The 24,508-nt window shown below is 36.9% G+C and overlaps 1 protein-coding gene across 29 annotated transcripts in view; it reads left to right on the top strand.

The window, feature by feature from the left end:
* The window catches only part of MCTP1 (multiple C2 and transmembrane domain containing 1), a 499,995-nt gene that overhangs the window by 263,564 nt on the left and 211,923 nt on the right, over positions 1 to 24,508 (top strand). For 10 of the 29 annotated variants that reach the window (XM_023617968.2, XM_070234542.1, XM_023617973.2 and 7 more), the window contains exons 3-6: positions 2,082 to 2,224; positions 11,946 to 12,025; positions 15,254 to 15,365; positions 23,241 to 23,279. In XM_023617968.2, the coding sequence (XP_023473736.1) occupies positions 2,082 to 2,224; positions 11,946 to 12,025; positions 15,254 to 15,365; positions 23,241 to 23,279 (374 nt within the window). Of the gene's footprint in view, positions 1 to 2,081; positions 2,225 to 11,945; positions 12,026 to 15,253; positions 15,366 to 20,273; positions 20,322 to 23,240; positions 23,280 to 24,508 lie in introns of all 29 variants that reach the window. The other 19 variants (XM_023617970.2, XM_023617975.2, XM_070234544.1 and 16 more) reach the window with 3 other exon arrangements.

A 24,508-nucleotide genomic window follows, 5' to 3' on the forward strand; every position in this document is an offset into this window, starting at 1 on the left:
AGACTTATGTTTTGGACATTGTTAACATTAGGATGTCAATTAGATATCCAAGTAGAGGTGACAAAAATCAGCAGAAAGAGAGGTCTACCACCCACATCAAGTCATTAAGGCATTAAGGTATTCACCAAATGCTTATTCAAGACCAACAGTAGGTGTGATGTTGTACTAAGTGTTGGAGATTTGAAAAATCAGAGACCCAGATGGCTCTGATATTATGCAACTTATTATATTTTATTAGGTGGTGATAGTTGCATAGATGATTTTCAAAATCAAAGACAGTAACTGGATCTAGGGCATGACTGAGAAAATTCAAATGAGTACATGCATTTTAATATCCCTAAAATATGTGCTGCAATACTCCCAATCCTCAGGGTCCTCAGCCCAGAGTTGGGAGCCGTTCTGTTAAAAATAGCTGTTTCAGCCATTAAACACTTTGGTTGCATTGACTCCCCTAAAGAATGCATTGTAACAGGTTACCATATAATAGCCTGCTTTTACATTTATAAATATTTTTTAAAGTTTGTACCATTATGATAAACTGTCTAAATGGGAGTTTTTCAATGGGAAATTAGGATCATTATTTTGTTATACCTAGGTCTAGACATAGAAAAAACAAGGTATATTTGGGGCTGGCCCCATGGCCTACTGGTTAAATTTGCATGCTCTGCTTTGGTGGCCTGGGGTTCGTGGGTTTGGATCCCAGGTGCAGACCTAAACACTGCTCATCAAGCCACGCTCTGTTGGTGACCCACATACAAAATAGAGGAAGATTGGCACAAATGTTAGCTCAGGACCAATCTTCCTCAGCAAAAACAAACAAACAAACAAAAAACAAAAAAAACCCAAGGTATATGTATTTGGGGAATGTGGAAAATTTTGAGAGAGCTCGAATGATTGAAGAAGAAAGGCCAAACCCTACAAGGCAATTCTTATGTTTAGCGTAGATGTTTGTGTGTCACTGTGGTGAGTGGAGCGCTGAGGATATAGACAGGGAGTTTAAGGATATCAGCCTCCTTGTAATGCCTAACATTTATATGGTGCTTGACAGTGTTCAAAGACCTTCTCATACTTTTCTTTAAATCATGTGGACCATAGTTATCAACTATAGCTTCCGTTTGGACAAAACAGAAAGAATTAAACAAAATTTTATTACAAGGGAGTCAGGCCTTGTATAAAGAATTATTTCCTGAGGATGAAGATTGTCAAACACTGGAATGATTTACTTGAGGACATCCCTGATTCACCTTTTCTAGGAATCCTTGATAACAGCATTGACTCCTTAGATGAAGGTTGGTCTCATTCATGAGAAATGGTGTCACATATATATGTGAGTATGCAAAGGCTCTTCCATCTTGCAGGTATAGAGAAAAAACACAGGCACTAAAGTCAAACAGCCTTGGTTGGAATGCTGACTCCACCTCCTGCTAGCTATGCATCCATGAGCAACCTACTTGACAGCTCTGATTTTCTTTATCATCACAGGGAGCTTGGGATAATATGTTAAGGGATAATATGAAGTGTCCAGGTTATTTCATAAATGTTGTTCTGCTTCCCCCTGATGCCTTCCTTTGAGACCTCCATCCCTTCCTAACATTCTAAAATGGAAACTTCTGAGCGAGAGAGAATATGGGACCAAGGATGAAACTAAAACTCAAATTGAGACTCACCTTTCCCTAAGCTCATTAGACTAGTATAAAGTTTTAGCAGCATGTATGTCTAAAATTAGTTAAATCAGCCAAGATCATTGATCGCTCTTTGTATAGTTGACCAAATGATACCAAGAGAAATGTCAGATTAATCTCTAGGATTTAAAACATGAATTAAATTTACATATGCAGCATGCAATAGAGTTTTTAAAATACTAGAACAAGGTAAAAGTATTGAGATCGGAAGATAATAATTTATTGTCACTTCAGTATTTAAGAAATATTTTCGGAAAAAACACTCCACCCTTATTTTCCCATGTGATAAGCTTCATTTAACTTTTATTCCTTTAAATATTTTCTGATATTTAGATGAGCTATTCTCTTGCTTCCTAGAAAGATGTGATTAACATGGATCCATCTGTATCTCTTTAACAGGGACAAGTGATCCATACGTGAAGTTTAAAATTGGAAGAAAAGAAGTTTTTAGAAGTAAAATAATACACAAGAACCTCAATCCTGTGTGGGAAGAGAAAGCTTGCATTCTTGTTGAGCATCTTAGGGAGCCATTGTATATAAAGGTGAGCCATTTATTTGTTTTTTCCTAATGCAATCTGAGGTAAAAATCCCTGTTCAATGTTTTTTTATTGTGATTCTCTGGCGAGATTTTTCACCAGAGCTATATTCTGCTATGCACAACTCTGATCTGTTGATGATGTCACAGATATGAGCTGGAGGGGAGGGAGAGCTGGGAGGAGCGTTTTTCTTCAGGACAGTACTTTTGCTCATTGTTTAGGATTACGAAGCCCATCTCCTCCCGCCTGCTGCCGTTAACTGATTTAGTGCAGTTTGGGAACATGTAAAAACAAGTCTCCATATAATCTAGCAAGAAGAAAAGTTTACAGAGAACCAAGTTTTTCTGTTTAAGAATTCTATCGGGATCTACCCTTCCTGGTTGTAAACAAAATGCTTTACTTGGAAGATGAGGAGGGTAAAGGTAATAGGGGGAGAAAAATTCCTGTCTCTATAATATAATATAGTATAATATAATATAATATAATATAATATAACATAACATGAAAAAAAGGAGTCTTTTCTCTCATTTGATGTAGTGTTAAGAGAAGAAGAAGAATTTAAGGAGAGGGTTACAATCCTAATTTCTTGTTTTATTTTCATGCCTGACTTCCCTTTAATTCACATCTCTAGATACTTGTATTCTTTTTTGGCTCCTATGTCTGACTCTCCATTCAGTGACCAAATCTTTTTCTAGTTTCACTGTTACCGAACCTGAAGTGAGTTCGCTCACCCGTTGCGCAGCAAGCCAATCTCTGACACCGGGTGTGGTAGAAGAAAGTAGGAATTTTATTTTTGCACAGCGCTGAGCAAGGAGAGAGGGCAGCTAACGCTGAAATCCCAAACTCCCCGAAAAGCTAAAAAGAAGGGTTTTTATTTGGGGTTTTAGGTAGGGTAGGGGGAGCATATGGCCTTGCTGGTTGGAGCTTTCCCACCAGCCTGTCTTTGGCCTTGAGACACTTGCAGAGAGGAGGGAGCCCGTGACCTTGCTGGTCAGCAGCTTTCCCACTGGCCTTTATCTCTTTGCGGGGAGGAGATGATCCAGGTACTTGTCCTTGACGGTGTCTGTCTCCATGGAGGATAGTGGATTCTGGAGCCAGGAAGCCAGAGAGTAAGTAGGGAATGAGTGTTTTGGTTTTAACCCCTTATATGCTGGGTTTAATGTGGGGAAACTGATATCAGGGTTGATATCATCACCACAACATCACATGCCCCATCCTTTTCTCTAAATTGTCACAACTGGCACATGAGTCAAAAATCTCGTATAATCCCTCTTTCATCTATCTCTGGGCAACCTCCTTCTCCTCAACTCTTCATTTGTATTGCTTCCAGTTGTTTATCTTCTCCACAGAAAGGAAAAAAATAACCAAGGTGTTATTAAAATCATAGCAGGGGGGCCAGCCCTGTGGCCAAGAGCTCAATTTCGCGCACCCCACCATGGTGGCCCAGGGTTTCGCTGGTTCAGATCCTGGGCACAGACATGGCATGACTTGTCAGGCCATGGTGAGGCAGCATCCCACATGCCACAACTAGAAGGACCCACAACCAAAATATACAACTATGTACTGGGGGCATTTGGGGAGAAAAAGCAGAAAGAAAACAAAATCATAGCAGGATAATTTATGAGATCAATGAAAAGAGAATCTCCTAAGTATGTAGTTGATAAGTTTCCCAAAGTTTTGCCTGAAAGATTTCTTGGGGACTAACCAATTCTGTAGTGATGGGTAAAATGGAAATGTATCCATGAACTAGATGGTTAGAAAATGTTGTGTATAACGCTCTCATGTCTAGTGAAAGGAAAAAGAAGTCACTTTGTACCCTGTTATCTGATTGGTATCAAGGTAAAGATTACCCAGGGAAGCAAATTCAGTTCTGAGGCAAGGTTAGAAAATCAGATTAAAGTTGCAGTGCCTGTACCATTTCTAGGAAAAAAAAAATTTTTCAAAAAGCCTTGGAACTATCATTTTTAAATGCTATACATAAAATACGTAAGAATACACTTTCTCTAATGAAAACAGAATATTCCTTCAGCTCCGAATGACTTTGCAGTAAGGGCAGGTGAAAACAAGGCTGGAGGAATGGACTGGAAAAATATTTAGAATAAGGTTGCAGTAGAAGCTGGGAGTTAAAATGCAGTACTTTTAACTGAGACAAGAGCCACAGGAACCTGTATCCACAGGGGTGCTCTGGCACACGTCCTAAATAATAGGATAAGTTCAACATCCATTTCTGTTGGATTGAATTAAAATTCTCCATCATCATTTCGCTGCCACTCTTATCCGAGGTACACAGTGAACACCCAGAGTGACAGTGAAAGAGACAGAACTCGTATAAAGGGCTTGTTTGGCCCAGTCATGATCAGAAAATCTGGATATTAAATTGGAATGCTCTTCTGAATAATAGAAAGATTTTGATAACAGGGAAAACATTGCAGTTCAGGGCCATGTTCCTGTTTCTAAGATGATCATTTTAACAAAATTGACAGTTACTTAAATAACTTATATCTATGCTAGCTTAAGATTTAAAATTGAAAAGGTACTTGAAGCTCTGTTCAAGTTAAAGACCGTGTTACTGTCTTATCCAAAATTATTTCTCAGTAGGTTCTTAGGGCCCTCAATGAATGTCATACACCAATGATCCTCAACCCAGGCTGTACATCAGGATTATCCGTAAAGCTTTAAAGAATCTAGATGTCCAAGTCTCCCCCAGAAAGATTCTGATTCAGGACCTCTGAGATATATTTTTATACACAGTAGTTTATTCTGATTCACTGAGTGGGTAGGGGGCGACTTTTCTAGACATTTAAATGCAAACAACTGAATAAATGGAATGAAAATATGTTTGCAGCCATAAATCACAGAGAACCCAAACGAAATTATTCTAAAGTTAGAAGATGTTTGTATTATCTCAGATGTTTTTTCTTGCATGGTTCAAAAACACTTCCTAAATGCATGAATCAAGAATCTCAACTATTTTAGATGGAAAAAAAAATCAGTAGCAAAACGAAAAAGGGTCATTGGACTTGCTTTTGGTTTATGGGCAAAGAACGTGTGAGGTTATTGAGTCTTGGGAAGAAGAAATGTGCAGTCACATCTTCAGCATCATAACAGCTACCATTTCTGGAGCACTGTGCTAGGTGCCAGGCCTAGTTATCTCATCTCATCCTCACAATAGCCCTGCAAGTAACTGTTCTCCTCCCCATTTTGCAGGTGAATGGGACTCAGAGAGATTAAGGGTTTGCTTAAGTCCACCCAGTAATTAAGCAACATAGCTTCTGTTTTCCACTAAAGATGACTAATTGCAATGGCAGCGCTTAGGTCTTGTTTGTTTTACAGTGCCACTTCTGTGACTTAGAGTTTAATTAGTCGTTTACAATGAAATGGTTATTTTGAAGCTGCCTTAGTATGAAAATGAGTCATGGACACATTCGCTGAGAAGGATCTTATATTTTGGGTCATATTATATGATCTCATGGGATGAGTAAGACCTTTAAAGAGGCTTTAATTTGGTTAAAAATATTATTAGTAAACCAATCTTAAAATGTCTTCAAGTCATTTTGAAATTGGATACACTGCTATATATTCTGCGGGAAGTGGAAAAATGAAACCTTGTAAATATATTGTCACTAACTCAATCATTGCCATGCAGTGAACATAATAGAAAATCCCAAGGAGATTTTACTGTTATTGAATAAGTGCCAATTAGATACTTGCTGTCATAACTCAGAACACAGTTCAACACAGACAGTGAACTGTAATAGTAAAGGGCAGACATGGAAGGGCCAACTTATCCCGATCCCAAGGGCTTGGCAAGATCAGAGTAGGGTACCCCATGGAGGAGATGGGGCTATTTGCAGTTTGCAGACGGTGCAGATCAGGAAAGGTAAATGACAAGGCATCAAAGCAAGTTCCAGAGATGCAGGAAATATGGAAATAGATAAAAAGATAAAGTTTAGAACAAAGTTAAGGTAGAGGTTGAATAAATAAAGGGGGCCTTTCCACTTAGCACAGGTACACGTTTCCTGGGTTACAGGCATATTGCTCAGCTACCTAATGGAGGCAATAAGAGAAGTGTTAAGTGTGAATAACATCAGATAAGAGATGGTTCTCTATGAAATCAGTCAGCATCAGGGGAAGGGGTGCCTAACACAGATTTATGGGTATGTCCAAATGGGTGGTCAAAGCAGGGCCTTAGTGAGATTCTAGAACTAACACATAGACCAGCTTCAAGGATGTCTTTCCATAAGTTGCAAGATATTTGGTGAGGACGACTTGATGCTGAGACCCAGAGCATTGAATTAGAAATTCTGAAAATCTTTCCTAACTCATATCAGAAGTTGTCCTAAAGCTAAGACCAGGACTGAACTATAGGTGGGTGTCAAGTAGCCCCAACTCTAGTGAGGCAAGTGATGGTGGCACTTGGAGCCATCATAAGGAACCTTAGATTCAGTTCTCTGTTGGGGATCTTCGTTGGGGTTTTCCCAGAATAAATCCCTTATTTTACCTTTTTGATGGGCTCCAATTTTCTCTTTGGAGATCCATATGGTTCCATGAAAGCTGACATTATCACTGTCTTTAAAAATAAGCACACAATCTAGACTAACCATTCAGCCAATTCCATATCCTTGTCAAGAATAGGCATGTGACATGAGCTGGCCCATCCAGAGTAAATTCAGGACTTGTACTGAGAATGAAGCTCACTCTCCCCCACTGGATGTGAATGAGGGAACATGCCACCCTGGGGCTCCTGGCAGGCAGTTAGGATCATATGGAGAGTTAGCCTGTTGAGGTATTACCACTTAGGAAGCTCTGATGAGAACTGGAGAGATAGAAATGGAATTCAGGCTGTATCACTTATTTTTGATACAGTTGATTTCTCCCTCCATCTTCAAACACTTTCTTTAGTTGATTTCCAAGATACCACTCTCCTGGTTTTTCTACTCCCTCACTAGCTGTTTCCTCTTTTCTCTGGATCCTTCTCCTAGACTTCTAAATGTTGGAGTACCTCAGTGCTCTTAGTTCTTAGATTTCGTCTCTATATTTGCTTCATCTCCAGATGATCTCATTCATGTTTGTGGCTTTGAATACAATCTATTTCCAGATAATTCTTGAGTGTATATCTTCAGCCCAGACTGTTTCCCCAAACAACCTATACTCAACCACTAGTTCAGCTTCTCCGTTTAGATGTCTAATGGTATCACAAACTCAACATGTTAAGGTCAGATTTATAGTAACTCTTAATTCACCACCTCTCCTTCATTCGAACCTGCTTCTTCCCACATTCCCCAACTCAGAAAATGGTACCTCCAGTCACCAATTGTTCAGGAGAAAAACCTAGGAGTCATCATTTGAGTTGGAATCCCAAAACCACTGACACATTTGGTGATTGACTAGAAAGACTGCATTTGGACCCATGGTTATAGTTTATTACAGCAAGGGAAAAGACACTTCAGGCAGAGTTCAGAGAAATCCATGCACAGGCTTCCTATGTCCTATCCCTCCCGCTGGGAGAGGTCACACGGCCCACTTTTCATTCTCTGGCAGTGAAATAAAGCAACATGTGTGCAGTGTTTCTGCCCAACAAAGCCCACGTGAAACTCAGAGTCCAAGGTTTTTAGTGGGAGCTGGTCACTTAGGCAAAATGACCAGCTACAACTATAATAATGCTAGACTCCCAGAAGGAAAGCAGGTGTTGAATGCACCAGATGAGCACAATAGCCTTAACAATGGGAATGTTTCAAAAGTTAAGTTCCTGGATGCCAACCAAGAGCCAGTCCTGTAAGCAGACCTATCTAAAGATGGCAAGATCCAGTCTGCTGTGTTCACTCTTTCCTGCACATCCTTCGTTCCTATCTTTTCTCATACTTAATGTCTGAGCTTTTAGTAATTTCTGTCAGCTCTACCATCAGAGTATATCCGAATTTTGACCACATCTCACCACCTCAACATCTAATCCAAAGTCTCCATCAACTCTTTCCAGGACCACTGGTCTACTTTCCTACATTATTTTTCTCAATATAAAATGTAATTAACCAAGTAGTTTTAGTGTGAACAATTTAAGACATAAATTAGATTATGCCACTCACATGCATAAAATCTTCCAGTGACTTCCCACCATACTTGGTATGAAACCCAAAGTCATAGGATGGGGGGGCTCCATGATCTAGGCCTGAACTAATATCCCAGCTCTCTTCTCTTGCTCACTTCTTTCCAGTCACACCAGCCTCTGGCCAGTTTCCTGGGTAGCTTTTCCCTTCCTATTCTCATTATGCCTGCTTGCTTCACTCAGATGCCTTTCTCACTGTCCGTCTGAACATCTTATATAAATAGCAGTTCCTGTTCCTCCTGTACCCTGAGATATTTTTCTTAGTGACACTTATCACTACCTGGCGCATGTTTATTTATTGTCTGCATCTCCCCAAGATGTAAGCCCCAAGAAATCAGACTTTGATTTGTTCACTGCTATATTTCCAGTGAGTACTTGGCACATTGTAGGTTCTTACCACATATTTTTCAAATAAATGAATGAATAAATATATGACTCATATGAACTGCCAAATCAAAACTCCCCTGAAGTCATAATTACCTATGGACATTTCAGTCATTTGAACTAACAAATTCTCATTCTTGTGAAAGCCAGTGTGAGTTAGGTTTTCTGTTACTTGTATCCAAAAGCACTTTAACTGATGCACTCCCTAAGGCAATTTTTCTCGGTAGACAATTGAATCAAGATGCTAAGTAAATTCGTTGATTAGAATAAAACACTTGATATTCTAAACCCACTTGAGGATGAAGAGACGTGTTATGGAGCCCCAAGAAACTTCTACCTAATGTTGCCTAATGTTTCCAACTCATGGAGTGGAGGATCCATGAAAGCAAGGATCCCATTTAAATTGTTCACATTTGAATTCCCAGTGATTCACCCAGAGTGAGTGCCCAAGTTATATTTGTTAAATTTAAATGTGCTTTGCATCTGAAATGCAATACAACAAGATTTGAATTTAACTCTTCCTAGCTCTGGGATTTGGGGGAAAGTAACATAAACTTTTCAAGCTTTGGATTCCTTATCTGAAAAATGAAACACCACCACCTTGTTCACTTAGTTGTGTAAGAATGAAATTTAAAAATCTATATAATGTGTTTAACATAGTGCCTAATGTATAGCAAACATTGACTAAACATTAATCATTGTTAACTGCACTTGTTACTGTGGTGGGAGTACCTTTTCTTATTTTATCTCTTTTCTATGCTCCATATTTCTGAAGCTCCATCTAGAGCAATGCTCCCTCTGACAATAGTTTATAGAGTTTGGAACAAAGTAGCATAGCTAATAACTTCATTAGTGAATGATTCTGGTGTTTGCATTCTTTCCCATGTTTATGCCTTTGCTGATTAATAGGAATTGAGAACTAAAGCAAATGTCTAGCATCGGGGCAGTAGGAAAGACTCTCATCATGATAGTAAAGGGAGTTCAAATGTTGAATAGCCCACTCGGGCTGTCTACACTAGTCAGTTCTCTGGATTCACAGCTCTCCACTTCACATGTGTGGATGCACCCCAGGTATTCTTATTGGTTATATGTCACTATAGTCTCCCTAAGATTTTAAGCCTTAGGGCAATGCAATAAGAAAAGATTGCTCAAGAGAAATTCCTCTAGTTTTTAGTGTAATTTTGTATTGCAAAATACACTACTGCAGCCTCTTGCAAATGCCGAGGTGTCAGTTGCATAAGATGTGCAATATATTCCTGTGATATGCCGCTGAGCTGATGTCTAAAGCTCAGAAGTGTAATTGATCAAGGAGAATATTTATTGCAGGAGTGCTGCGCTTTCTACAACAAATGTACCCCTGAAAGGTTGTATGTAAATCAAATGACTGTAAATTGAATAATTTAAAAGGCATTAAGGGGAGCTTACTACTTAAATAAATGCCCTGTGACTCTTCCAATTTAACAATCCTTTTGTAATGCAAAGTATTTCTCTTTCTGTTTAAATATCAATTTTTTTTTTACGTTTGTTTCAATTGAAGTACACCTGTACGAGAGGAAAAACAGGAACTGATTCAGGGCTGCTGTACACACTGATCTGTCTGCTTCAAGTTTTCTGACTGTTGTACCAAGAATTGGACACAGGAGTGCTGGACTATGGATTCTGTCAGCCTGACAGAATCTCACATCCTGGAGAGTCCAATGGCCTGGGTCGTCCATTCAAGAGCAGACTTCCCTGTTTATGCTCATTTATTCCACTGCACAATACAGAGATTTTCTATTTGAAAAGCTCAGGGAGCACCACTCTAAACTGCATCTGGTAGCATTTTTTTTCAATCTTAAAAGTTTTCCCTTAATCTGCACTGTAATTTTTTCTTTTCATACCCTGTTCTTTTCTTTAAACACATATCAATTTTGTACTTACATATCACCTGGGCATTTGCTTGTTTAACATCTGTCTCCCTCACTAAACTGTAAGCGTTGACAATGTCAGTTTACTCACCACTGTTTTCTCAATGCCTAGCACATTGTCTGTCACATAATAAATACTTAATCAATATTAGCTTAGGGGATGAATGAGTAAGAAAATTAACAAATGAATGGAAGTTAGTCAACCTCCATTTACTGAGAGTGTTTTGGAAATGGCCCTAACTGGTCTAGCTCTGAGCTATCTCTCCAGCCTCCTTCCGTGTTCCATCTTTCTCAGTCTGCTTCAACCTCACTGGCTTCTTGATGATCCTTGAGCATGCTAATCGCTTGTTGTTTCCGCCTCCTGGAGCACTGTTCTCATTCTAGTGTGGTTTAATTTTACTCATCATTGAGGTCTCTACACAAACACACTTCCTCCGAGAAGCCTTCCTGGACTCCCTATCTAAAACAGCAGCTCTCCACACACCCTCTTAGACTTTTGTCTCCATAGCTCTCATCACTGATCTGTATATATCCATCAGGGTTTTTATTGATTGTCTCAGCCCTTGAACATAGAGGCCAAGAAGTCAAGGACATTGCCTGTCTCATTCACTGTAGTATGAATAAGAAGCATGAAGGGCACAGAGAAGATACCAGATTAATAGTTTCGACAGAAGAAAGAAATATGTTTTCTCTTTTCTTTTTTTTCTGTATTGTTGTCATTAATCATATTAATATTGTCTCCTAGTCATTGCTTGTGACAATAAAAACTTAAATTTAACCTTAATATAACTGTACAAAGTACTTTAATCATAATATCTCAATGTTTACTTATTCATATGTTTAAAATGGCATTGTCCTATAATATCAGAGAATTCATCTTCAGTGAACTGAGAAATATGAAGAAATTGGAGTCATATTCTCATCACCTATAGCCCAAATGGAAGACGTATTTGTTGAATTTTATGCCAACTCCTTTTGCCTTCCAATAAAGCTAATAGCCCTTTCATAATATAGGGAAAATATTCTAAACCTGTGGTTTGCACATTTTTGATGATTCACTATATTTTATTTGGTTTTGTTATTCATCTTCTTTAAACTTCTATTCCATATAAACCAATAATTGTAAGTAAAAGATTAGACATAATTTCAATTTAATGTTTTGTGAGAACTTACTATTCTCAAACACAAAAACAAATAAATTTTTAAAAATAAATATTAGGAAATTTCATTGTTTTGGTGACATAGACAACCAATATTTTATAATCAAGATGTTTTCATTTATAGCTTATATTGGAATTGCTTATAATAACATCCTGTCTCTTTGGCCTTTTAGGTGTTTGACTATGATTTCGGACTACAGGATGACTTTATGGGCTCAGCCTTTCTGGATCTCACACAATTGGAGTTAAACAGGTGACTTTTGAACTATTGCAATGTCATTACACCTTGTTATGAAGCTGGGCCTGTATGATAGAAAACATCAGCAGATCTGAGTTCTAGTCACTTTTCTGTCATTTGTAGTTGTGAGCCTTCATGCTAGCCAGACTTTCTCACGTACATCTTTCCTACCCAGTGGAAATAATAACATCTCTTCCCTATCTTGTTCAACAAGAACTATTAAATTCTTGGGCACCTACTTTGTCCCCAACACTGTGGTAAGCACCAGAAATCTAGACATAAGACATTCCTTGCTCTCACATTGCTAGTATGGTTGTAGTGTGGCATAAACAGGGTTTTATATGTTAATTATATTATTAATTTAAGAATCAGGCCACCACATAGGAGAGAAAACATGTGCACTTTGCTTCAGAAATAGCAACTCTCTTGTCACTTGAGCCAAAGTAGACTCTAATTTTGCCATCATCAGTAATCCTAGGTTACCAAGGAGTGCCCCGAGAGTGGAGGCAGATTGCTTATATTAGTAGTTACATCAGCTTATCATTGCTTGACTCGTTGTCAAGTTATATTATTATTACTAATATTAATCATTCCTTGCACTTAATTATGGGCTTATATATTTTTTAATGTATTTCAACATAGGAGCTAAGAACTGATTAATACTACAAAAGAAAAAAATAGGTTTTAAAAGGTCAAGTAGTGCTAGAATGGGCTGCAAAGGAGGCTGTGAGATCTTCTTTGATGGTTTTAAGGAGAAGATATTTTAGATGATCATGTTAAATCATGTGTCAGGAATAGTGGAAAGCAGGAAAGCAGAGTAAGTGGCCAGATCACTACGTTATATTTTAACTGTAATGAAATATAAATGGTAGAAGCCCCTTATGTGTTAGAGTCGGCTGTTTGAGCACAGTGGCAGCTTACTGGTCTTCCAATGGTCAATTTTGCCCCAGACTAGACAAAAAAGCAGCCTTTTCTATACTTCCCACGTGTCCTCCATTCCAACCTAGAGCCCAGCACAGGCCTGACCTAAGGACGTAGGTGTTGCTGGCTCCACACCTCACCACGGCTGAAGGGAGTGTCCCAGATGGTGTTTATGTTGTTCTTTACCATGAAAACTGAGCTCTGACTAGAATGGGCTCTGCTGGTCTATAAAGGCCACAGTTATTTTCCCTGCAGACTTCTGCATAGGGATATGCGCATTACTGGACTTAATCACAGAGTATAAATTTCTCTTGTTCTCTATTAAATCGTTAGTGAAAAATAATTTTAAATGGAAAAATATGGCAGAATTAAGAAAATAGAGATTATATATAAGCATTTGGTGTTTATTTTGCCACATTACTTATTTTATGTATTTAGCAAACTGTTCCCTCCCCTTAAAACCAAGTAAACATCAAATTACTACTTTTAAAAATCATATATTTGTGAATTCCATTACATTCTGTATATAAATCAGTAGTCTCTGGGTGTAGACAGATGGATAATAATAGTAGCCACATGAATACTTATGCTACTATATGATGCACTAAGGTATTGCTTTGAAAGAAAATAATAGATAAGAGTCATAAAGCAATTGCAAATGTTCCTAAATCTTTATCGTGTTATCATTATAAAAATTTAATAAATTTTTCCTGTTAATTTTTATATGTAATCATTATGGGAAAATGAACCAAATCAAATTTCAGCCCTATATAAAAACATATGCTTAATATGCATTTATTAAAATAAAAGGAACAAGTTCTTACTATCAAACCATAATAATTAGTTATAACTAAATTGATATTGGAGCGATTTGCATCACAACTATTATAACTTACACTTATTATCAGTATGATAGGTTACTTATATTTCAGTTTAATGCCCTGATATCAGAAAACTTCATATTTTTCATAGCCTCATTCCTTGACTTTGTAAATTAAGCATCATGTGAAAAAGTTTCCTACTATCGCAAAATCTTAGCACTGAAAAGTATCTATGGCTCTCAATCTTGGATGTATGGGAAAATCGTTTGGGGAGATTTATAATATCTGGATTTCCAGACCCCATCCCTCATCTACAGAACCACAGTTGTCGTGAGTAGAGTTCAGGATTAAGCGTTTTTTAAAAGCTTCCCAGTTGGTTCTGATGTGTAGCCAGGATTTGGACCCAGTTTTCTCCATCAACCCTTCTCCCCAGTATTGGACTCCAACAGTATTGTTTACCAAAAGTTAAGCTCCATGAAGCAAAGGATCTTATCTTTGGTCTTGAATTCCGGGTTTTACCTGGAGCCTAACACAGTATGTGACATTTCATATGTGTTTAATACATGTTTTGTGAATAAAATGATTAAGTGACTGAACAAGCAAGGGAACGTTCCCAATTTGCCAACATTTCAAGATTCAAGTTTGGTGCCGAATATTCCACAGTCCCTTAGGTTTATGGAGGATATGAACCCCTATTTGTTCACTATTAATTGAAATATGGACACATGATATTAGCTACACATTGTCAATTGAATGTGTGATTTGTAATATTTTCTCGAAATGATTGTGGGTAATATGAATTCATAATCTCTTCCTCAGAGATGCTTATCTAATTCTAAATCTTTCTAAGTATTGATCAACTCTTCTAAGTATTGATTTTCTTGTGTTTCTAAATCTAAAAGTTATTTAGGCATAGGTTTAAACAGCCAAAAGATAGAAGCATTATTTTAAATGTTGGAAGTTCTTTTAGATAATTATACATTGTTTTTAAAGTATATCCATAATGTATATCAGGGAAACTATATTTTATATTTTCCTCTTCTCTCACTCATCTGTTTACTTTAAATTATGCTCCTAGTTAAAAAAATCTTAAAGAGCTAAAAGGAAGGTAGTAGTCAGTAAATGATCATCATTTGTATGTTGGACTCAAATTTGTAAAAAATAGCTGCTATTGCTTTCTGTGTGTTTAGAGATCACAGAGAAGGGACTTGGAGTTTTCTAATACTCTTGTAGTTTCTTGGCCTTTCCAGCAACCCCATGGCCTTTCTAGAACCCCAGGAAGGACTGAAACTTAGACGGTGAGTCCAAGTATAACCAAATGGTCCATGACTTACTGGATAACCTAATACACTGATGAGATTTTTAATAACAAAAACTGAACCAGGAAAGTAAAGGAAGACAAAATTGCTTTTCTTCTTAAAAGTAATAAATTGTTGATATAAAATATATTTTGGCTTATTTATGTAATGACTGTTCAAAATCTCAATATTTCATATCACAGGCCCACGGATGTGACCTTAACACTGAAAGATCCCCACTATCCTGACCATGATCTTGGAATCATCCTGCTCTCAGTTGTCCTTACCCCTAAAGAAGGAGAACACAGGGATGCGGTAAGTTCCCCCACAGTGTAGGAGTGCTTTCTTGCTCTCGTTTGTTCAAATGTCATGAGCCTTCTTTGAACCCAGAGGTAGTAATAAAAAGAAGTGGCGTATGAAAATCTGGCCTATTCTTTGTTTCTGTGAGTATCCTGGGTATCGCTAGTCCCTGTGTACTGTATCTTTGAATTCAAATTTCCTGCTCTATGCTCCAGATCAGAACCTCTTGTTGTAAATAAGGGAAATATTTTCATCTTATATTGTAATTTCATTTTCCAATTTCAGACCTGTCATATTGTAGGTAGAGTATAGTCTCCATTCAGAATACATTTATTAGTGAATTGAACATTTGGAAGTCCACATTGAGATATCCAGACCCTTCTATTTTGACTGCATTGTCAGGTGTACCATAACAAAGCAAATGAGGTGAAATAACAGAGTTTCTGCTTTCTGGTATTTGTTTGCTGAATGATAAGTGAGTAGTTTTCATCATCTTGATGGGCTTCCACATCGGTGTTACCAGTTTTCCAGCACTGGCTGTCTATACTTCCTTGCACACTATGCTCCTGTGAGAAATTGACAAGGGGGACAGAGGAGCCAATAACTCCAGCACTGTTGAGGTGACATTAAAAAATATCGGGTTTCACCTGCACTGGTATGCTTGCCGGTGCACTTTCTGCCACAATTTGCCAGAGATTATTTGTTAGATTCAGTGTGCTTTCACGTACTGGGAGCTACTCTCATGAGTTCTGACTGTAACACATTTTAGGAGTAGACATAATTTTTTTAGGCAAATTCAAGTACTCTCTTTCAGTAGTGTGTGTATTGCTGTCTTAAAATAATGCGTGATTAAAGTTGGTGGATGTCATCTGCTGGAAAAGTATTATTGACATTTCCCCTCGATTGTAGATAAAAATAGTGAATTCCAGCTTCAAATTTGGAAGGGTTTTAACTTATTGAAAAGTTCACCCTTATCCACGAGCATTTTTTCTGTCCTTTTTAAAAATTAAACAATGAGCACACATATTCGTATCTAATATTTGCTAAGTAGTAAGTATCTGTACTTCATTCAGTGAGGAAGAAATTTCTCTTTTCCGACAAATACTACCAAATAATACCTACTGGAAGAGCTTAGCATGGTAAAGGAATGTACGTATGTATATCTGCATATGCACAGGCCCAGATGGAAGGGTAGGTGAGATTTGTTTACAGAGAATATTTAGAAATAGAAGTCCATCATGTTAGAAGTCACCAGTTCAGAACACATTATTTCACCCAATACAAGGCAAGGAATATGTCCTAGCTGGCTAATCCATGTGTAGGAATAAATTATAAATTTTTTTATTGCTCTACTTAAATAATGCTGGTATTCACCAAGAACCGACTATAAGCCAAGTCCTGTGCTAGACCCTTAGGGTACAATAGAACTTATATCCAGTGGAGAACTCAGGAATCAAAAAAGCACTGAAGGAAGTGTAAAATGACAACTGTTTTAGGTGCCATGAAAGAGAGGTACATGTTGCTATAAGAGCAAATACAGGAGAATTTCCTCTGGTCAGGAGAACAGGGATTCTCTAAGGAAATCAAATAGAAGATGAGGTCTGAAGTGTGAACAGGAGTTAAGATGGCAAAAACCAGGAAGAGAGGAAGTATTTCCAGCAGAGAAAACAGCACATGCAAAGGCCCTGTGTCTAGAGAAACCATGGTGTACTCCAAAAATTGAAAAAGTACTGGAGCTTAGAGAATGTGGAAGTAAAGAGAGTGTGAAAGATCATGGTGCATGATAATGGTGGAAAGAGAATGCCCAGACTGTGTAAGGAGTGTTGGCCTGTTAAGATGTGTGGTCTTCCCCCAAAGAGCAATGGGGAGCCATTGAAAAGTCTGTAAATAGGAAGTGGCATAATCAAACTTGCCTTTTGAAAATAGCTGTGTAGCTGCATTGTAGAAAGCATGGAAGAGTAAGCATGGATGCTGGAGACCAATTAGGAGACTATTTGAAAAATTCTGGTGGAAGATGATGGAGGTTGGATTAGAATTGTTGGAGGTAGAGATGGAGAGAAATTGGCAGGTTTACCTGCAGGAGGTAAAGTCAACAAAACTTGGTGATAGACTATTCTTGTTTGGGGATTCTTTGTTATTTCAAAGAAGGACAACACTTCATAAGTGCAAATACCTGCACGCCTGAGGTCTTGTGTACCCCCAACCACCCAAACCGGAAACATCACTGGATATCGAAACGATATGGTAGTGGTTGTAGTTATTTGGATGATTTGATGACAGAGAGTCTGCTACATTTTTACATTAAAGGGATATTTATCAAGTACTCTAATATCAAACTGAGGATTTGAGGGATCAAATTAGTATCAAGAGACTTTATGATGAAGCTGCTGAGTTCTGAATTACACAGAAATATGTGTCAACACCGGCAAAGTGGTTCCCAACATTGTTTTCTCTTCAACAATTCTTGCAAAAATCCTTCAATTTCCATAGCTGCTCAAACTTATATTTAGGCACAATGTCTTTCTAATAAGAAAAATTTCACTTATAAAGGTTACAATGCCTGATGGCTGATCATCGGTGATTTATTAAACATGAATAGGGAAGAAAACAGGTGGGTTACACTACAACAGTTACATATCCAAAATCTGTATTACTCGTCTTCTTCTTTTTCTTTCCCTTTATCCTCATAGTATCTCTCCAGCCAAATTCACCCTCATCACAAAAAGTTCTTCCTGAAATCTTCATGCCATTTTCTTGATTCAAATCCCTTTGGCTAACCCAGCTTTTTGGAAGCAATTCTTTACTTTGGAAGAAAAAGTACACATTTTTAATTCACAGCCTTACTTCATACCATCCCCCTTTGGAGTCCCAAATAGCGCTGGATTTATTCTGCTGCAGCAACTGAAAAATGGTGTCCTCTTCTCTCCCACATTAGTGTCGACTCTCGTGAGACTTCTCTCTTCTTCACCAGAGAAGCAAATGGCTTGCCCAAGGCTCAGAGCCACAGAGAAGGCACAATGATTGCCACTTGTAGCAGAGCCGGCCTCAGGCAGTCATCATACCTGAGGGGAAGAGAGGAGGGTGACCAGGGTGACCATACTGGCTCCTCCATGTGGGTGTGATCAATAGCCAGGAGCATGGGATTGCTTGTAGAGAAGCGAGCTGGGTCAGGAGGAGAGGAGCAAGCATAAAAGATCCCCCATAGGAAATCCTATTGGGATCCCCAGTCTCCTGGCTAGTCCAATGTCCTGGATTTGAATTAGAGTTTCTAAGCATATGTTTTACATGATGAAAATTTCTAGCAAAGATATATAAATTTGCTTTCTTTTCTTTGTTTGTTTTGGTCTATATAGCAGTTCTATAGCTATTTTATTAAGATCTTTAAAACTGTTAAGCAATACTAGTTAGGAGATTTTGAAACTCTGAACAAGGACCAATTGTAGGCATCTATTGAAAAAAAACACTTATTGATCATCAGAAGCATTGTGCCAGGTTCTATAACTCCCTCTTTATTCTTCTCTAAGTGTTCAGTGACCTGTGTTTATTTCTCTATTTAAGTGGAAACTCCTGCTGAAGGACTTTAATATTCTCCAATGAGATTCATTTGTTCCCTCACTTGTCACCTCTGTCCCAGCCATACAAACTCCTGCACAGCTCATCTTCTCTGAAGTCCAAGCTTTCTTAAATGTCACCTCTCCTACCTAAAATAGACCTATACTGTACTTCACCTCACCTCCATTCTATATTCTATTAAAAAATAGATATTTTTTAAATTATTGCTTCTGATTACCTTTCTTATGATGACTCCTCTTAAAACCTAGTCCAGCTTTCTGCGTCTAGTGCTTGTTCAGTGGATTGTAGGTGAATCTCTATGAGGATTTAAAGGAATGCTTCACAGGTCCAGGGAAAGGTATTTTAAGGGTTTTTTTTTCTTACTTCAGTACTGATATCTGTGAGGTTGTCACAAGTTCAAACTCAAAATGCAGCAAACCAGATATCAGATACTAAACGCTTCATAATTCCATTTAATATTCAGAATGATGTATAGAGAAGGAATAGAGGATGATTTTGCATTGACCCTCACACAGGGAAATTATAAGACTTCTGATCTCTTTGATTATTAGCTCAGAAATAATCCATTTTAAGCTTTTGAGACTTAAGACTTTAGGTCAAAAACCACGTTTATTCTAATGTCTGTGTTTATAAAACTTGCTAAATATTTTATACGTATTAGAATGGAGAATGGAAGAAATGAGTTTCAAGAGACATTAACAAATAAATCCTACAAAGCAAATAGGAAATAGGACATTAATGTTAAGAAAACGCCATCAAAAGTAGGAAGAACTGAGTAATGGAAATACAGAGTACTTAGCATCACTAAGTGCTAAGATTTCTAAATCAGTTGTCTTGTGAGTTTTTCTACACTGTTAGTACTAACAATACATTCTGTGAATGATGTAGTTGGGATGATTTCTCCTTGTGTGGATTGCCAGTTCTGGAAATCAGTAAAACTGAAGAATAAGTTGAAAACCCGATCAGCCTACTGAATCTACTAAAGCCACTAAAACATGCAATGTCTAATTACAGCAATTTAAGAAGTATAGTATGAGTAATAGCAAAAGTATTTCATAGTTGCTTATATTAAAATCTTTTCCATTGAGTTCGTGATTGAGTCTTTAAAAGAAAATCCCAGATGTAAACAGATATATACGTATTTTTTGTTTCCAGCATTGTATGTATGAGAAACCAAAATCTTCACGGGGGGCATGCTGATGAGTTAGTTGCATGACACAACTGTCATTTCTGTTTTGAATGCATGTCCTGTTTTTGAACCTGCAAAAGTGTGTCATGCATACATGTATGTCCTATGTATGGTATTTTGGTCTGATAGTGTGTTTGAGTTCTTTCTGGCTCTTTTTCTAGCAGAGTTCAATCCACAGCTTTCTTCATTGGAGAATTTGTGAAATAAAAGTGAGTTAATTTGTGTTACACACTCTCTTAGATAACCTAGACCTACAAATTGCTTGGCTAAAGCTAAAAAATAGAAAATTCTAAGAAACATATGAATTGACCCTAGTTGGCCTCTAGTGAATTAGAAAAATATATTTTTCATGTTGGTTTATTTTTGAAATTTTTCTGAATTACTCCACAGCTCACATGTGAAAAAGTATCCTCCTATAAAAAATGTAATATATATGTTTTATAATATGTATGTACAATAATATCTAGCCATTCTGTGATTTTTTTTTATCTATAGTAGCCATGTAATTGCCCTAAAAAATTGCTACCACTAAAGATAAAAGGAATTGGATTGAGGTTGTGAAATCTTTTAAAAACATACTCAGTTCTGCAGCTCTATTACAGGCCATGTATTTATGCTACGTATTCCTTTTATTGGCTTCAAGGAAAGTTGAGCTGCTAGTGAAGAATTTGAATTGCACCATAATAATATTAGATAATGACACTTTCAAAAACAAATTCATATGTTTCTCAGCTGAAGTTAAGATCATAGAGCAAAATATAAATCTTATTTTTCTATAATTTGCTTCATCTCCTATCTTTAACATTCCCCAAACAATCTTTCTTCTCTAACAAGTCTTGCAGTTAGCAAAGGTAACACTTTTAATGGTATGTCTGTTAATTCAATTTTTCTTTTTAAACTTTTCTACTGTTTTCAGTTTTATTGACTCTACCTGAACCTAACAATCTAAAAAGAAAACGAGACGTGGCAGTAGGATACTTAAACCCATTATTTAGCTAGTTGGTTGGGCTCAAGCAGCAGAAGTTTTGTTACAAAATCTAAGACCATTTTGAGAGTCACTGGATCTAATACTACAACTCTAGAAACTGAATCAAGAAAATAATGAATTGATCCCGTTAAATGCCTAATTTTTTATGCTTATGGAAATTACTGGCTTTTTGTTTGTGTCAGTGTCCCAGTCTGAAAAATAATACCATGCAGCCAGTTTGTAAAGCTGATTTTGAGAGACAGGAAAAATACCAACCTGATGATTGGCTTTATATATAGATCAATTGTGTGCAGTCGTTCTGAGTCAGGGAATGTGGCTTTGACCAGCAGCAGTGAATCTGTGTAATATTGAGTGGTGTTGCCCTGAGATTTGTTTCTTCCTCCTGTTCTTCCTCATGTAGGCCCTTTTTTGTAGTATAACATTTCTTACAGAATGGAATTTTATAAGATTCTTGGATACTAGATTACGATGACGATAAATGGCCATGAGTTAAGAGATGCTACTTTTTGATTTATTTATCTTAATCGTTCTCATTTGATTTGACACAAAACATTGTCCCTGGGAATTACCATTCTTTGTCCATTGAAACTCTGCTTTCTGAGAAAGTTAAACATTTATTGTCTGACTCCTAATGGGACAACAGTTTTTGTAAATATGGCAGACCACAAAAGTATTTGGTTTCCAATTTGCCTTTTAGTGATGATGGAGAAAATGATGGTAGTGGCGGTCATGATGATGCTGATGCTGCTGATGACATGACTCATTTAACATAAACAACACACATTTATTACGTGTTCACTACATGTGCATCTCCACAACCCAATGGTGGGTTTTACTGCTTCAAAATGAATTGGACATTATTACTTAGAAAACATATAAAATATTTCTATAGCAGTATTTGATAACAATGCTTTGCAGATTTCTGGAGCCATTCAGAAAAAAAAAAAAGGAAATTATTATAACCTTAGGAAACCTATTACTCTTCCATATTTTGGTCAATATTTAATGTAGAGAGTACACAGATAAAATGTAACCTATAAAACCACTATCTACGGAGAAAATGAATGTCTCTTTATCCTTGAAAATTTCATGATTTTCTCATTTCCTACCTAGAACTTCTACATAATTCTGTTGTCTTGGTTTAGTCCAAAGGTTGCCTTCTATACGACTTAATCTTATATTAAAATCTTTTCTTTTTTGTATTTTTGTAATTTATGAGTGATTTCTGAAATGGTCCCTCTTTACTGTGAATTCTGCTGCAGGAGATATAGTTCTTAAAGGCACCAGTGCACTTCCTTGATGTCCAAATGTGGCAAGTATTTCTATAAGCTATATTCTTTGCTCCAAATGTTCCCTATTCTCCACTTCATCTCCTTTAAAGATAATGATAAAGCTAAGAGAAGGTAAAGAGGTTAATCAGGAAGTTAATACCTCAGTCTTCATTGAGAAATTTTTTAAACTGCAGAGGAAATAAGAAAATCCTTGGATTTTTATGACTTACTTTATACAAGAGACCAATGATCTTGGGCACTCATCACAAATCTCCATTAACCTTAGTTAAAACTTGTAGCCAGAAATACCTCTTACTATGACACAAAAACACTAGTTTAAAGGATGTGTTATGGCTAAACGTTTAGCAGGAAGATCCACTAATAGGCATCATAATATGCAGCATTTTTTCTCATTTTAAAGCATTTGTAGACCCTGATGTAATTAAAAATTATCTGGAAGCAAAGACATTCTAAGATGCCACCAAAGCAACAGACTTTGAATATATTTGAAAAGAAAAATTATTATACACCTGGTCAAGTCATGGGACATCCTCAACCTCCACCACCAAAAAGAACAATTGCCAGTCATGAGACTCAATGTGTTTTTTCACAGTCAATAATTAAGATATTCCAAGTTTTCCACTCTACTTAAAATATACTGTCCCATTTCTTTGTACAAAAAGATAAAGCAAATGAACTCTCACCAGAAAGACTGCTTGAATGTTAAAGGTGCTTCTAGCTGTGTGTACGTGAAAAACAACTTTTGTCTTTGTTTGCTGTTTAAATGTTAAGCTTCCCTAGAAAACGATTGGCTGCCCTATTCTATACTTGAGTGATAAGATAATGAAAATGCTTTATTTCATTTACAGACAATGCTAATGAGGAAGAGTTGGAAAAGATCAAGTAAGGTAATGCTTAGCATGTGACCTTTCAGCTTTTCTTGTTGAGAAGAACTATCAGCTGCTTTCCCAAATCTCTCTCATACCTCCTCAAACTATACCGCAGGATTTCATCACTCTTCAATTATTATTTTTTTTCCCATAAACTTTAAGCAAACCATGTGATTATTTTTAAGTAAATAGAAACCACACTGATCAATCACCTCGAAATCACCCTCTTGCTAATCTTTGGTCACTTCTCAGCATCATTCTCAGCATCTGGTTTCTGTTGGATGTACCACAGGGTCTAGAAAATGTCTTTGATCTGGAGATCAGGAATAAAAGGATGAGGCTAGGATAGGGACAACTCCAGAGAGAAGGAAGATCCATGTAACTTGCTGTTTTTGTTTATTGAAAATTGAGTCTGAGCTTTTCTAAACTCAAAAATCCCTATCTTGTTACATTTTTGGAGTATACAATGAGAACAATTTTCCATCACTGCCTCTTCTCACTTCAAGAAATAAATGGCTCTTGGGGACAAGAGGAGTTTATGGTTCTTGTAACTGACTAAGCCCTGGCTCTTCTTACAACTTGTAAAGATATAAACTAGGCTTCTAATTTGTTCAGTGGTGGTACCACTCTTGGACACAAATAATATCAAGATGAGACTGACTTTTATATGACTGCTCCTTGAAATAAATCAAGGAGATTTTATCTGTAAAGATCTTGTTTGCTCAAATTTCTATTTAAAAAGTCAGCTTTCCTTTTTAATAGTGACATTTTTTTAGACCCTGGAACATGACAGTTTGTTTTCTTCCATTCTGATTGAATCATGCTATTATTTATTTCTTTAATTGTGCCATTTTTATTACTGTGAATTAAGAAAATACTTACATCAAAATGTTTTTGTATTTATGGTGTTGTCTTAATTTGCTTTAACAAGTATTTCTTACTGTACAGTTTCTTCCTAATTCTTATAGAATTAATGACCAAAAGATAATTTTGCTCACACAAAGGTCAGGGCTACATTAAAAATCACCCTTATCATTTCAATAAAATAAAAAACATTTATTAAGGAAAGTTGCTAGATATTTCTGACTTAGCATTCACTGTGTTTTTTACTGATTAAAATAAAGTTTCTTAAAGAAATGTCTACACTGTTCATATTTGTATTACACTTTTTTCTTTGTAATTGTACTTCAAAATTAGTGTTACATTGAAAGCACATATAGTTTTAAAATTTGTACAATTTGGCTTTC

This window comes from Equus caballus, chromosome 14, assembly GCF_041296265.1.
Source record: "Equus caballus isolate H_3958 breed thoroughbred chromosome 14, TB-T2T, whole genome shotgun sequence".
Taxonomy (NCBI): Eukaryota; Metazoa; Chordata; class Mammalia; order Perissodactyla; family Equidae; genus Equus; species Equus caballus.